The sequence below is a fragment of the Nematolebias whitei genome, chromosome 2 (genome assembly GCF_014905685.2).
Source record: "Nematolebias whitei isolate Nwh7 chromosome 2, NemWhi1, whole genome shotgun sequence".
NCBI classification, from domain to species: domain Eukaryota; kingdom Metazoa; phylum Chordata; class Actinopteri; order Cyprinodontiformes; family Rivulidae; genus Nematolebias; species Nematolebias whitei.
This window is the reverse complement of record NC_056499.1, coordinates 28906151-28922164: the sequence shown is the minus strand read 5'-3', so window position 1 is coordinate 28922164 and position 16014 is coordinate 28906151. Positions and strand designations below refer to the sequence as shown.

At 38.9% G+C, this 16014-nt stretch overlaps 1 protein-coding gene across 1 annotated transcript in view; it reads left to right on the top strand.

Annotated features, from left to right (window-relative positions):
- The window catches only part of LOC119426501 (A-kinase anchor protein 13), a 114578-nt gene that overhangs the window by 36196 nt on the left and 62368 nt on the right, over window positions 1-16014 (top strand). Inside the window, exon 9 of the mRNA XM_037694063.1 lies at window positions 8460-8514. Coding sequence (XP_037549991.1) covers window positions 8460-8514 — 55 coding nt within the window. The remainder of the gene's footprint in view (window positions 1-8459; window positions 8515-16014) is intronic.

The following is a 16014-nucleotide window of genomic DNA, read 5'->3' as shown; positions in this document are numbered from 1 at the left end:
ATAGCGGAGTTGAATTTACCTGATTTAAATTTAGCGTGAGCTAATTCCACTAAAGATTTTCAAAGCTAGAAAAACCAAAAAATCTGGTACATGGAAAGTTAGCTCTGCTATTAGTGAATTAGCAGAACCGTGCCCACCACTCTGTGTGTGTATGTGTGTGTGTGTGTTTTTTATATTTTTGCTTCATTTTTTTTACTTATTTTTCTTTTACCCACAACACTTTTGTTCTTTTGTCTTCACTTGTCTACTTTTCTCATTTTCAGTGCAGATTCAAATCCCAAACGGAAGACATTTTTTTTACAATCATTCCTGGATCAAAAATAAAACCAGTGAAAGACCAGCTAAAAGCCTTGAGAATATCTGATGAAGACCATTAAAACTATTCAAGAAAGATCTCCTTCTCTGAAGCAAAGTAGTCAATTAGGATGGTTTAAAAGTTTTGCCCAGTGTTGTGTCTTTAATGACCTTTTTTTTCTGGTTGCGTTCATTCAACAAATTGAAACACAGATATGATGAAATAACCTTCTGTTAGTTGGCAGATGACTTACTATCAAATTATAGTTTATTTTTTACTATTTAGTTCAATCAATGTTTAGTCTTTTTTTTTACTTTTTTTGTACAAAATTCAAATATGTTATTTTAAGTGTTTTTATGTATTTATGTGTTCAAACAGTTAATGTAGAATTACAAACAGATCCAAATCTCAAACTCACATCACTAAAACTTCCAGTTTTTGTGCTACAAGTACAAAAAGATGATCAAAAATACATGTAAATACTACCAATTAAAAACATGTAATTACCCAAGAAAATTCCACAATAATAGAACCATAACCATAAACTTTTGGTTTACTTTTTTCAACCAACAATGGTACACATTGATCAGACGTAGACTTCTATAATCTATTATATTTGCAGCTTATAATGATCAAAACTATCATTAATATAAGACCAGCCTCATTTAATTCAAACCAAGCTAGTGTCTAGAATAAACCTTTTAATTGGCATAATCTGAATTTAGTAAACAAACAACTCATCACTGAAAGGCAGAGTGGTAAGGATTGTAATTAAAAAAAAACTTTGAACACAGCTGCAGGCATGGCTGACATTTTTCACTCCTCCTGTTTGGGACATCCAGGAAGTGTGCCCAACAAGGACACTATAAGAAGATTTCTCTCCTTTATGTAACTCCTCTTTAGTCTAAACTTGATCTAATGTCAGCTGCTCCTTTTTACACTAAAGAGGTGAAATAAAAAGGCTGTGTGTGTGAGAAAGAGAGACAGAGAAAGTGAAGGCGATATGATGGTGTGGGAAAAGGCAGTGGCATGCTAACGGTTTGCTCTGCCCTTCAGTGGAAACGGGCGTTTGGCCAAATGACTTCATTTTGACCAGAGTTTCACATCCCATCATTGCTCCTGGCCCAGAGTCACAGAACACATCATCTTTCTGCTGTACTAAGTACAGTTACTGTGAATAAGTTTTGATTGTTTTTCTGTTTGTTTGTTTTTACTTAAATAACTTCCATAGTAGTACTGTACATAAATGTGTATGTGTACATGTGGTTTACCAGAAAGATGGAATTTGCCTTCACAGATTTTAAGTCGTTCCCATAACCTAGCTTTCTTTCTTGAATGCTATTTTTTCTTTTTACTTTTGTAAGAGTTCTTGCTCTCTCTGTTGTCAATAGTGCAACTTTTTCCTCATTTGCTTTTAAAATGTGTCTTCTTCACTCACAAATCAGCCATAAGATTTAAACTACCGTATTTTCCGTTGTACATGTTGCACCGCCCTATAAGTCGCATCAGTTCAAATATGTCTAATACAGTGGAAAAAATCTATAAATATGTCGCTTCGCCGTGTACGTTGCATTTATTATGCATCACCACTGAAGCGACGCGTTTGTTACTCGTTACCGCTGACAACCCAGAAATGTGGGCTGGTATTGTGCCAAAAATTGATGGGCTGCCAAATGGTAGCTGCGGGAGCATACACGAGAGGACATTAACAAGTATTTAACAAGATAATCACTTAAAAACAATTATTTGTTTGCTCGAAATTATAGTAAAGGTGTGTCTCAGTCTAACTTGTGCTTTATAAATGCACTTTGACGGTCAAATCAGCTGTATTTCAAAAGCCGATACGCGGAAGTAGGAACGCGAAGAGGGACGAGCCTCTGCGCATTTCTTCGACATTTAACAAGATAAACACCTAAAACAAATATTTGTTTGCTCGACTTTATAGTAAAGGAGCGTCTCAGTTGAACTTTTACTTAATAAATGCACTTTGACGCTCAAATCGGCTGCATTTCTCCGGGGCAGCGCAGCAAAATGAAGCTGATTTGGTTGCTCCAGGCAGACGATGGTGGCAACTATTGCAAGCCGATTGTGTCATTAATAGCTACTTTTACCTATTACATGATACAACAGCATGCCTTAATAGTTGACTGCCATCTAGTAGCTGAAAATTGTATTGTTCTATTTTTTTCAGTCAGAATGAATGAAAACAGTCATATCTCAGCCAAAAATTGGTTTATTAATATAGGAAAATATCCATAAGTGCGTCGCTTTGGCCTATAAGTCGCACGGCTTGCAAATTATGCACAAAAGCACAACTTATACAGCGAAAAATACGGTACTAACAGTGCCCATCTTGTTAAAATGCAATGTTCTCAGAAAACTTTGGAGGTTACTTTGACATCTGATATCCAAAAATAAGTTTTGCAGATTGCTCTCACACCCCTTAAGGCTTAAGACTGAACACGATTGGCCCACTCCTCAAACATGCTCAGAGAACACAACAAACCTGACTTTCAAATTTCCTAAATAACCAGTTCACTCCATAACGACCTCACCTGCCAACCCACATGGCTCAGAAGGTATTTTTATAATAACCTGGTTCCAACCCCAGAGGTTCTGTGTTCGTGCAGTGACTGGTCAGAGGCATTTTGGTTGCAGAAGAGGACCTTACTCAATAAGTGGCAGACGGTTGTCTCATTAATCTTGATTAATGTTCTGGTAATAAGGAAATAAATCATGTTGTGTAGAGCATTTTAACACTTCTTCAGACATAAGTGCATTTCTAAGGTTCACCTCAGAATAGCACCATCCTCAGGTCTGGCCTTTGCCAGCCTCTCTGATCAAAGTGTGCCATGTATTCATGCCTGGCTGGAAACAGTCATTCTGTCAGCCTGGCATCCTTCAGCGCTGCAGACCCTCTCTGGCTTCATGCCTGTTTGAAAACAAGGCTGCAGTCCAACTCCTGCATAGACCCACTCTCTCTCACATGCACACACACACCAGCCCGCCTTGTATTTTTAAACCAGATGTGTTTTTACTGGGTACAGTCTACATTCCCCAGACTCTACAAATATGCACTAAATTGTTACGAATCCGACCTGACAGCTTTCAGATGAGCTGATTAGCTACTTGCAGGGCCATTGATTGTTTTGCAGGTCTCATTGGCTGACACATTAAACCTCTGGGGATGAATTGATCAAAGCATACTAACCTCCTGAACTTTAAAATATCTCACCCTGCTCCTCTCTTCATTCACTGTGCTTCTGACAGGAAAAATAAACATATTTATTCAGGCAGGTGCTACTAGCTTTTACCTCCATTATGATGTCCTGTAATGTGGGGAATGATTTGTGAGCATCCTCTGTGGCTGTGGCTTCTCTTCCTTTTTGTCCATTTGGAGCTGTATCCTCCAATCATCCACTCATTCAGTCACCTCTCAGGCTTTTGGCAGCAATGCATTGCAGAGATGAAGTGGATACATCCACTCGCTGTATGTTTAGCTCTTATCTGTTTCTTATAATCCATTTCCTACTTTATCATTCATAGGAGTGCAAAACTATACTGTTGTTGTCCTGGTGGGTGAACAGTCTGCTAAAGCTGTCCACACAAGAACAGCATTTTGTGAATACGTAAAAGTTTAGTTTTTATTTGAACCATTACAACCTTGTGTCCACATAAACAGGTCTCTCTTGTTAATGAGTTCTCGAGGCTCAATGAGACTAACCTTTATAAATAAAGGTTGAATGAATTAAGACTTCGTTTTAGAAGAGTGCTGATAAAACACATTACAGAGCAGGGAAATATATTGAAACTCCTCCCTGGTATTTTTGTGTAGACAACCAAACTGCAACATTTTGACAAATGATGATGTCAAAGCCCCACCTCTAACCTTACATAATATGCTCCTGTTAAAACATAGTACAAATCCCTGGCGTTCATTTTACCCTCCAGCAGGGCTCTTGGATGTACAGTATGTGTGCACTGCAGCCCTCTGTGACCAGCTAATCTTTCCTCGTCAGCGTGTTTATTCTCTCTCAGCACTATGTTGCACTGTTTGATAGCTGGACACAGCTGTGAGGAAAGGGAGGAACAAAAAGCTTGTGTGTTCTGTGTCTGCATCTCTGTGTGTTGAGGGGTAGGGTGGAGGGATTTGTTGTGTGCATAGGAGTCTTGATGAGGGAGAAAAGTCAACACACGTTTGTCATGTGGTTCTGCTGCTCCGTGTAGGTGCTTGAACATTCTGCTGTTTGGTATGTGTCTGTGTGTGAAATAGAAGGAAGGCAAAAATGAACAGCCACACACTCATACTCACCACTCCCTGGTTTGGACAACAGAGCTCAGTGTTTCTTTGGATCAGTGGGCTAGTTTCCTAAAACCCCTCTGGAGTTGACCTTGTTGGTACTATGGAGTCTCCCATCCGGTCATTTTTATTATTTTTTTTCATTTTTGCATTTTGTTTGTTTTAGTCTTTCTTCTCTGCATTAAGCATTGCTGATGAATGACCAAATTCAATTCAATTCAGTTTATTTATATAGCGCCAATCACAACAAAGTTGTCTCAGGGCACTTTACAGAAACATTCACATACATAAAAGCCAATTAGTAAAGTTCTCTATCTAAGGAATGAAAAGTAAAAAGCCAGTACTGATGTTCACAAATGGCTTCATTTGTGAACATCAGTACTGGCTTTTTACTTTGAAAAAACAAAACAACAACAACCAACCAATCAAATGGCTAGTGTTAACATCTAGTAATGAGGAACACAGTTTAAGCAAACAGCCATCCATCCATCCATCTATCCATCCATCCATCCATCCATCCATCCATCCATCCATCCATCCATCCATCCATCCATCCATCCATCCATCCATCCATCCATCCATCCATCCATCCATCCATCCATACATACATACATGCATACATGCATACATGCATACATGCATACATGCATACATGCATACATACAAACATACATACATACATACATACATACATACATACATTAACTTTACATTATCTTTACCTGCTTCTTCCTTTTCGGGTTGCGGGGGTCACATGATGCCCACATCCAGCTATCACTGTGCGAGAGGCAGGGGACACCCTTGACAGGTCTCCAGTCCATCACAGGGACACATAGAGACAAATGAGACAAACAACCATTCACTCTCTCACTCACATTTTGGGACAGTTTAGAGTTACCAGTCAGTCTAACATACATGATTTTGGTCTGTGGGAGGAAACCGGAGTACTGGGAGAAAACTCACGCATGCACAGAGAGAACATGCAAATTCCACCCAGAAAGGTCCTTGGCTGGGATTTGAACTGGGGTGACCTGCTCGCTGAGAGGCAGCAACTCTACCAACTGTGCCACCGTGCTGCCCAAACAGCCATCCTTTCATTTTTTATTTGCCATTTGTTTCGGAGTTGGGCCGCAGATGCAGCAACTTGAGCAGGGAGTCTCAGACTTCTCTTTCTACAGTCACCTCTTCCAACTCTTCTCTGTGGACTCCAAGGTATTCCCAGGCCAACCATGAGATATTATCTCTACCGTGTGTCCTGGGTCTTAACTGAGGTCTCCTCCCAGTTGGACATACCTAGAAAACCTCCCTAGGGAGTCATACAGGGGACATCCTTACCAGATGTCTGAACCACCTCAACTGGTTCCTCTCGATGTCTCTTCTGGATAGCTGAACTTCTCACCCTGTTTCTAAGGAAGAGTCCTGCTACACTGGAGAAAACTCATTTAGACCACTTGTCTCCTCAGACTGAAGAAGTCTTTAGGATAAAAGACAAAATGTTTCAACAAAGAATAATCCATCCAGAGGACCTGACTCAACCTTGTTAGATTTATCTACCTGGACTATTGAGCATGCATCAGGACATTCTGAAGTCAGAGAAATTTTATAGGGAATTTGTCAGTTTATGCTCGTATAAGGGTCAGGAGTGGGTGTAGTGGTGGAGCAGAGGTTAGAGAAGGTGAAGGTTAGAGAAGGCGAATCTGTAATAGTAAGGTCACCGGGTCGATCCCCCATACCGACAACATAAAAAAAAAAATGAGAGTGGGAAAAGTGAAGCACCCACACCTGTCTCCACCCTCATTTGCCCCACTCTGGGCCCTTGAGCAAGGCCCTTAACCCCCCACCATCTTCTCCTTCTAGATAGCAGCGCTCTCTCCACACAGAGGGTTGTGGTAGCTCGGTGGTCTGTGGTTGCGTCAGGGAAGGCATCTGGCAAAAAACAATTGCTAAGTCTTCGTGCGACTTAGTTCATTGTGGCGACCCCTGAAGAAGGGAGCAGCCGAAAGAAGACAACAAATAAATTATTTAAACGTAGACACCTAAAAACTGTATAAACAAGTGCATTTTAGCTTAACAGAGGCGAATCTTCCTGTTTTTAGTATTCTACACCGTTTTACCATCTAGCTGTTTTTTGCTACCTTTCTTTTTTAATTATCCTTTTAATTATCATTTTATTTTCACTTGTTAAAAAAAATAATTTGTACGCATCCTTTATGATTGTCTATTGTTGTCGTTGTCCACTGTTGTCATCATTCTTTGTTAAAAATCAGGTCTCTCTCATAAATGAGTCCTCAAGGCTCATTGGGATTAACTTGTATAAATAATGATTGAATAAAAAACGGTAGGCTGAGATGAGTTGACTGTAGCAACTAGGGGTGCGCCAATCGCAGTTTTCTGGCCGATCACGATTTATAAAAAGTCTGACCTGCCGATTCCGATTTTGGCTGATACCGATTTTGTTTTATAAGCGACACTGTCAGGTGTTTTAAGGTCACAATGTACCTTCAGTTTTCCAATATTATTTTGGTGAAAAACAGACCCTTGAACAATATCCTAGAAACAATACAAACTTGTTTCAACTGGCCATGAGGTAGTGCTCTGAAATATAAATGAAGTTCAGACAATTGTTGTTAAAACAAAACAAAAATCGATAAAATCGGTTTCTCGTGCAAGTAACGGCCAATTTCCAAAAATTAAGGAATTCGGGGCCGATTTATCGGTGCACCCCTAGTTGCAACAGTTGCAGCAGGCCTGACTGGTTATTTAAAAGATAGAAAATATCAACGTACTTATTTGTCCAGTTAATTGTCCTCCGTCTAGCATGTACCATTGTTTTGTCCTGTCAGACGCTCCTACTGAAAACGAGCCGTGAACTTCAAATGATGAGGCTGTTCTGTTTCTGGATGTTCATTTGTACACCGTTGAAAACAAGCAAGTTTAAAGGGGAATGCCTAAGCTTGTTGATCTGCAGCAGATTGAACCTGAGCTTGCTGTGGGTGGAAGTTAAATAGGAAGAATTAGGCAGCAGAGGAAACAAGCTGTAAAGCTTCAACACAGCACCAAAAAGGAGGAAATTGTATCTAGTATTGTTGAGGAAGTGCTACTATATCAGTATCAAAGTCACAGGCCATATCCTAACAAGTGATGCTTTTGTTATGTAGTTTTCTGCTTCAGAAACTGGGGCAGTGTGGCTTTAATCAACAAAACATCTCCTCCCGGCTCACTAGGCTTATATGAGGCCGGAGCTGCTCACTTTTATCTATACGTCATTAATGGCGTTGATTAAAAGTCAGTGAGCCTCGATGAGGCTCTGTTAGGGTACTGTTTAGAGCTCTGTCATATTTGCACTGCTCAGGCCAAACTGTTGAAGCTTTTTGTATTGTCTGAGACGAGGGTAAGGGGGCTAGGGAAAGGGGGTGGGGATGGTGCATCTGAAGCCAGCTCTCTCTCTCTCTTGCTGTAACACACACACCCACAGCTGCTGTGTAGACATTCAGACCACAGAGGAAGCAAAGCCTCATTTCTGTGTGTTCACAACCAACCACAGATCTCTAACAAGCTGTGTGAACGCGTGTGTGTCTGTGGACATGTTTGAGCTGGTGTGTGACCGTTGGAGCGCTGAAGGCTGAGAAGAAAGCAAAGTTGTATCTTTGCAGGCAAGTTCCTCCGTGAACAAGATAGAGCCTTAGAGTGGGAACTAAATCCAGAGAATATGCCGGCATTACAAAGGGAGTCCTGTCGTTGCCTCCCATCCTGTACACAGAAGCAGCACTTCCTAACAGACACGCCACTCTGCATCATTATTTCTTTGTGTGTGACGATCACATGTTGGAGAGACTGATTCAGTGTCTTCCTGTTTCTCTGTAGATTCACCGAGACGGAGAGGCATCGTTCCATCAGCCTTGCGGCGCTCAGCACTTAGGTAAGAGCAGCTGTTTCTGCACTAACTGTTCTGATTAGGACTGAAAGTGTTGATATTGTTCGTCTCATATCGTTTGTTTTCTTCACGAATGTCAACCTTTTCTTTAGTCATTCAAATGTTTTTCTGCAAGCTGCCCTTCGAGGTTGCTTCCTATCAGCGGCAGACATGTTGCGCTGTCACGTCTGTGTGCTTCTGCTGAAAGTTCTTGTTTACTTTGCCATCTGAGACCCAGCTGTCTGAAGTGACAGAAAACTGTTTGGCCCGGCTGTGTTTTTGCCCGTCTGTTGTCACTGCACAAAGCAAAAGCTTTTGCATTGCATTTGTTGCATTTTTTGTTTGATCATAACCTTCCTTTTCTCAGAAAAATAAATTCAGGTCATTGACTATTAGGGATGCATGATATTGGATTTTTGGCCAATATCCGAAACGTTGGTATGTCAAAACTTATTTGGCCTATAACCGATACCAATACCAATATTTTTTCCCCTAGACATCCTTACAGAGACTACAGGGGTTTCTCTGCTGTGGGATTAAAATACTACAGTATTCTGCATGGTCTTTGTCAATTTGACCTGCTACCAAATGACTATGTCAAAAAGGGACTGAAAATGATGTAACACTTCAACTTGGATTGCTCATTGTCAAATTAAGTCACTGGGTAGTCATACAAAAACATTGCCTTTTTATATATACATATATACTGTATGTATAAAAACAGCGCCTTTTATATCGGTGAGTTATTTTGATGGAATGGCTGATATCCGTTATTTAACTTCAACACACATACTGGCCAATACCGATACCATGCCAATAAAATTGTGCATCCCTATTAAATATCATATAGAAAGTCTGAAACTATTTGGGTGGCATTGATGGCCTGAAACAGACCAAAAGGAACATTTCATTGTCATGTGTTGTATTTTTGGAGTTTGATATTTCATGAATGCATCTTCACTATAGGTTTTTGGTCTTTTCAATGTAAACAAATGCTTAATAATTAAGAGATAAACAGATATACAGTAGTAAATAAGATGACCGTTGGATCTTCTTTGTTGAATGATGTTTGAACTTTTTAATGCCCATACAGAGTCAAGTCATACTTTATTTATAAATCACATTTAAAACAGCAGCTGTTACCAAAGTGCTCAACAATAAAAGATGAAAAGAGAGATGAACAACGAGCACCACTGATTTCAGAGGATAGTTGCCTACAATTAAACACATTTATGTGAAGTTTGTCAGTGAATACCTGTTATTTTGTTTCTCTGGACCTTTATTTTTTTTCTGAGAAGAAATGTATTAATAAACTGGATTCAGTGTTGTGTAGATGCCATTTAAATAGATTTGGCTGCAAGCCCTGAGATATAATGGTGTGGTCTCAAACTCTGAAGGGTGATCATTAAAAAAATGAGCTGTACACATATTAAACAGTGTTGTTTATTACCTGTTTAAGTGAAAGACTTCAAGATTGACCAGATAAGTTTAGTGGTAAGAGATGTGACGTTAACTAAGCAGAAGTACAAGCAATAGTTTATCTTACAACAGCTTGTGTGTGAGGAAACTGTCTGCACAGTGGCTTGTTTTCACCCCAGTTTACTTTGTCCCTTTCAGTTCTCACTTCTTATACGTTTAGTTTTTTTTAATCATTCTGTGACTACGAAGACTACAAAGATCCATATTGTGTTGTAACTTGCTAAAAAGATCATTTGAGTTTTTAGCTCTCGAGTTTTTTAGCTAAAGGTAATATGTTTAGTGATATTATGTTCAGTACTCACAGTATTTGTTTAGCATGTCAGTATAACGAGCTGCAGAATTTTTCTTGAATTATCATGGTATTTTAGTCTGAAGCACAACATTATGACCAGCTCTAATGGTTCAGAAACAGTAATTATTGAGAATACTGTCTTTCATGTCGAGTTTTTTATGCTTCAGAGCCTAAAACAAAAAAAAAAGTATCAAGTGGACCCTGAGAGGCGTTAAATGATATAATTTTTATATGAAACTGTTAATTGAGTCCACTTTATTAACATCGAGGTCATGGTTTTTTATTGTCATTCGCATCACATGTGGTACATGAGGTGGAACGAAATTGTGTACACAGGGTCCTAGTTACTCCCAACAATAGCAAAAATATAAGGTGTAAAAAGGAACAGTAAATAATGATCTAAGATATAAACTAAGATATACGCTAAATGATTGCCAAACGGTACGCTAAAGATCTGAGATAGACGCTAAACACTAATAATGCAAAACAATACACCAAACAACAGCAGCTTGAACATGAGTAACTTGATTAATAAATAATTAGTAACTCTGGGCACTTTTATTAAAACTAATGTTTAGTCAATTTTCTGTTTTGGAGGAGTCAGGCATGTAAAACGGAAAAGGAAAGGTCATAAAGAGTAAGAGCTAAATCTCTGAGTGTGTAGGCCTCAGTTGCCATGGTAAATGCTTAATTTATTAATAATCTTATTAAAAAAGGACGTGTTTCAAAATTTCAGCTTAAAATGTAAAGTATTAAATAAAAAAGGTTTTGTTCTGTGTTTATGTTTTGGTTATGTGTTACTATTTATCTTAAGATTATTATATTTTAGAAAGGTGCCAACATTTAAGACCTTTAGAACCAAATGTTTTTTTTAGACAAATATTACCATGACGGTAAAAAGTTGGCTAAATTTGACCATGTGTACTGGTATATGTTTCAGTCACTACATAAGTGTTGACTGGGGGAGAAAGAGTACCGATAATTAAAAAAATCTTCAATGTTAACTTACATGCCTGTTGGGATGACAGCCACAGCGTGACAAGAATATAAAACAAATATTTAAAGGCAAACTATCATTTATTTGGAATGAAAAACAAATGAGTAGCCAGTCAATAGGATGCAGAAAAAGTTAACGACTTAAAAGTTACATAAATAAATAAATTGAAGAGAAAGGGAAAGAGAAAAAATATGGGAGTGTTAAACAGAGGCAAAATGGCTGGGAAGGCAAGGGGGATTTCCTCTGTAGCAGCTGGATGACATCACTTCCTTTCTGAGGGAAATCTCTCCCTCTGTATCCCTTCAGTTCTTTATTTAGTGGTTTAGCAGCAGCAGGTTGCAGCAGGAGTCGTGGCAGGAAACTTATGGACTGAAACTTATGAACTGGTTTTGTAGCTCCTCCACTGTTTAGCCATAAAAGCAAAAATACAATACAACGCAGTAAAACCAAAACCAGTAAAGCCTCTGATTCCCCTAATTAAATTTTTACTGTAATATTGCACACACTCTTTGGTCACAATATTCATTCAGCCTTTATTTATACAGCCTATTTATTGAGCCTCGAGGACTCGTTTACAGAAGAGACCTGTTTTAAACAAAGAACACAGATAAGATACAGACAACAATAGACAATCATAAAAAAAACATAAAATGAAAAGTAAATAGAAGAAATGATATAAGAAACAAAACAAACAACGACCATAATTGCCAGTGTATAAGCCTCTACTTTTTTCTCGAACTTTAGACCCTGTGGTTTATATGCAGGAGCGGCTAATTTATGTCTTTGATTTGTAAATAATTTTAATAATTTATATTTTTACATTTTATTTTGACAGGCTTCCTGTTGTCTCTCGGCAGCTTCCTGCCACTGACTAACATTCTCCTTTGACAGAGCTGGGCGCTCATGTTGCTGCCCCTCAGGCTTTTTTGACAGAGTGAATGCCTGAGGTAACCACATGTACCAAGCCTCTCGCTCAGGGTTTAAAATTTCCCACCATAACTCCACCCACTTTGTCATCATGTGACCAGAAGTCTAACCTGAATGGCCAACGAGGTACTCTCTAAGACCAATCCCTTAAGATAGACGTACATTAATGAGGTTACCTGTTTACAGTAAGCAAAGGTTAAAAACAAATTCTGACCAATAAAATTACCGGACTGGTCACAGTGGACCAATGAAACTAGCTACTGTAAATTTAACGCACTCGCACTAAATTCTTCAGGTTATTTACCGTATTTTACGCCTCATGCACAAACTTAGTTCATTTGTTCAGTGGTAATGGAAAACGCACGGAAAATTCCTTATGGTGCTGCTTTCAAGTTAAAAGCGATCAATGTGGCTGTTGACATTTTTAAATATCTTATTCTAGTTCCAGGTATGAGCATCACCACAAAGTTTACAATGTTTTTACATGAATGTGAAACATCTCAGTAATAAATTTTTATGATGATCCACACATTTTTGATTCATAATGAATTATCTTAAGTAAAGAAACATCATCTGGAGTCAGTTTGTTTTTAATAAAAGGGTTTGGTTATCTGATGGGTTTCCTCTGCAGTGGTTCCCAAACTTTCGCTAGCAAGTATCACCTCGGAAAATACTGAGCTTTCCAAGTACTGCTGTTATCTATTATGACAGACATTAAATACACTAGTACAGGCTTACAAGCGAACATTTATATCGGACATAAATGAGCTGAGTGGTCAAATCTGTTCCAGTAGTTGTCTCTTCGAGCTGAATGGACAAAGCTTTGGATGCACTGAATCACATCGTCTGCTGTGTTTGCTGTTCTCTGCCTCAGTCTTGTTTCAAAGTGCCACCAAATTTAAATTGTTGGCAGGCCTTTCTCATCTCTCTGGAAAATGATGAACGCGTTTTCACCAGTGCAGAATTAAACACAGGAGGTGAGGGCTCTTTCAGTTTGTCGTGTGTTTTTATGGATTTAAATAATCAACCCCGACTAGTTTAGTGCTGCTTGTCTGGTTGAAGGTGCTGCAAGTTGTGACGAGTTTACGCATTTTTGCAGAGAATGGCATTAAATAAACAGGTCTTGTCTTTTTGTCTGCTTCATTTTGATTGATTACAAATTTAAGATCAATCAAATCAAATTTCCTCACTGTTCTGTGACTTTTCTTGCCAGCAGATCCTGTAAAGACTTCAATGATGCTGTTGAATTAGCGGTTAGCATTTGTTTTCAGTTTACAGTTGTCCACTTAAGTTTTTGTCAAGGCTCTCAAAAATATTCTCCACAACACTTCTTTTGGTCCCCCGTCACCGGGCTAAGAGCGGGAATTGGAAATACCCTCTGTCTATGCATATTGTGTGCATGAACACTTGAAAAATAAGTGAGGCAAAGACGTCCATTGTGGTGCGTGGCTAGATGTAGGCGTAAAAAAGTTTCCATCGAAATCCAAGATGGCTCCTCCCATTTACGTCTGTACGTCTTGTGAGCTGGTTAACTTGTAAAATAAGCAGTGGTGACTTCCAGAGAATAAGTAACCAGAAGATGTTGAGACAGCGTCCAATAGACCCAGCCGCATGTGGTTTCTTACTTTCATAGCAATGCTCAGTGTCAGTATACCAAAAATACTGCATGAAGAAGCACCTTGTGCACAGCCAACATAGGGCAGACCGTGAAGGAGAAAAGTCTTATCTGATCTTAAATACATGCTGTTGTATCTCAGCCAATATCACATTCACTAGCAGTTCCTACAGTAATGTCACAAGAATAATACAATAATTTGGTATATGTTTTGTTGCATATAATTCACTTTAACTCTCTCAGATGTGTGAACCGATTTACATTCAGCAGCAGCCTCAGCCACCCTCGGACTCCCACCCACAAACTCTCTTTCACTTTTCACCTGCTTTTGGTGTTCTTACTTTTCTGACCGTGTCTTTCTGTCTCTGTGTGTGTGTTGTAACGGTGCTTGGTTCTGTTTATAACAGAGGAAGGAAGACAGCTGTCAAAGCTCACAGTCACCCGCTAGTTTTGGTGGACAGGTGTGAGGGGGTGGGGTCGGTGACAAACACACAACATCTTTGTGTGTCACCAGCACTTACTGGGTTAAAGGCAAAATGCCCCCTACCCCTAACCCTGCCCCAAAAATAAAGCACTTTAGCCTGAACATGTTCATGTAGACAGGGAACCCGAGAGCAGTGAAGACGTGACGTGTCAACCAGCAGCATCTTCTTGTATTCATCAGTGTCCCTCTTTAAATGTCATGAGCAAGAAAATGGATTTATGATTTGTTTTGTGATCATTTGACAACAAAGCTGTAGTGTTTAAACGGTGAGCTTTACTTCTGTCAGATTGTTTTGCACTACACTTGTTTTCTAACAGTGGAAATAACCATTTACATGTAATGTTACAGTCACTCGCCCTAATTTAATATTTTTAAAGCTCTAGTTCATGTTTAAAACAAACCTTTTTTTTTTTTAACAATATATTTCCTAATTTCATCACTTTTTCAATCACTGAGAGATTAACGAAGCTGGGTCACTTATCAATCTGTTTTTGTTTTATTCATACTTTTTAAGAACACTAGGTATTCACATATGTGCACTATATCCTGATGCTCAGCAATCCAGGTAGAAAAATCTAACAAAGTTAAGTCGGGTCCTCTGGACAGATTCAAACATTTAAAAAAATTGTTGAAACGTTTCATCTTTTATCCAAAAGACTTCATCAGTCTGAGAAGCTGCACTAAACTCAGTCTTGTGTGTAGCATGTGTACGATGTGTTTGTGTACTATGCCAATAGTTCATGCACAATTCACCCTCTGTTAAAATGTCTTGATGACATCAAGGCTTCAAATAGTTTAAGTTTCAATGATCAGAAGACTGAAGTCATTGTGTTTAGCCCTGGCTCTACTGCTGTAAACATTATATCCTGTTAACCTGGACTCTCTTTAGCCTTATCTTAAGCAGACTGTTACAAATCTCAGGATGGTTTTGGTCTCTGACTTTAAGTTTAATAAACTAATTAACTCTATTCTACAAAAAAAAAAAAGCTTTTTCCAATTAAGGCAGTAGTTAAGTTTAAACCAGAGCTGACCAGATCTGACCTTGAAACATAGTTCATTCATTTGTTGCAACCTGGTTGGATTAATGTAACTCGCTTTATGTTGGGGTCAGTCAGGTCTCCCTTTCACGTCTCCAGCTCGTCCAAAATGCTGCAGCTCAGCTCTTAACAGGAACTTGTAGGTTTGAGTACATTTCACCAGTTTTGTCCTCCCTTCACTGGCTCCCTGTGCAGGTCAGAAACAGATTTTAAAATTCTGCTGATGACATTTAAGTGCTTTAATGGCCTTGCACCCTCATACCTCTCTGACCTAAACTTCTGTTCCTTCTCGGGCGCTGAGTTAATCTGACCAGCTGCTTTTGGTTGTACCAAAAACCAGGTTGAAGCTCAGAAGAGATCAGGCTTTTTCAGTCATTAATCGTAAACTCTGGAACGATCTGCCCCCAACATTAGACAGGTCACTTCACTCCCTGCTTTTAGATGTCCCTAAAACACATCTCTTTTCTCTGGCTTTTAATGCAGTGTGATTTGATTTAGTATTTCAGTGTTTTTGTTTTTATGTTTTTCTTTTGAAGCTTTTAATCACATGTTGTTATTATTTTTTCTTTAATTACTGCCATTGATTTAATTGTTAAGCACTTTGGTACCAGCTGCTGTTTTTTAAATGTGCTTGACTTGACTATATGACAGTGCTTTACTTTGATTTAAAATGTA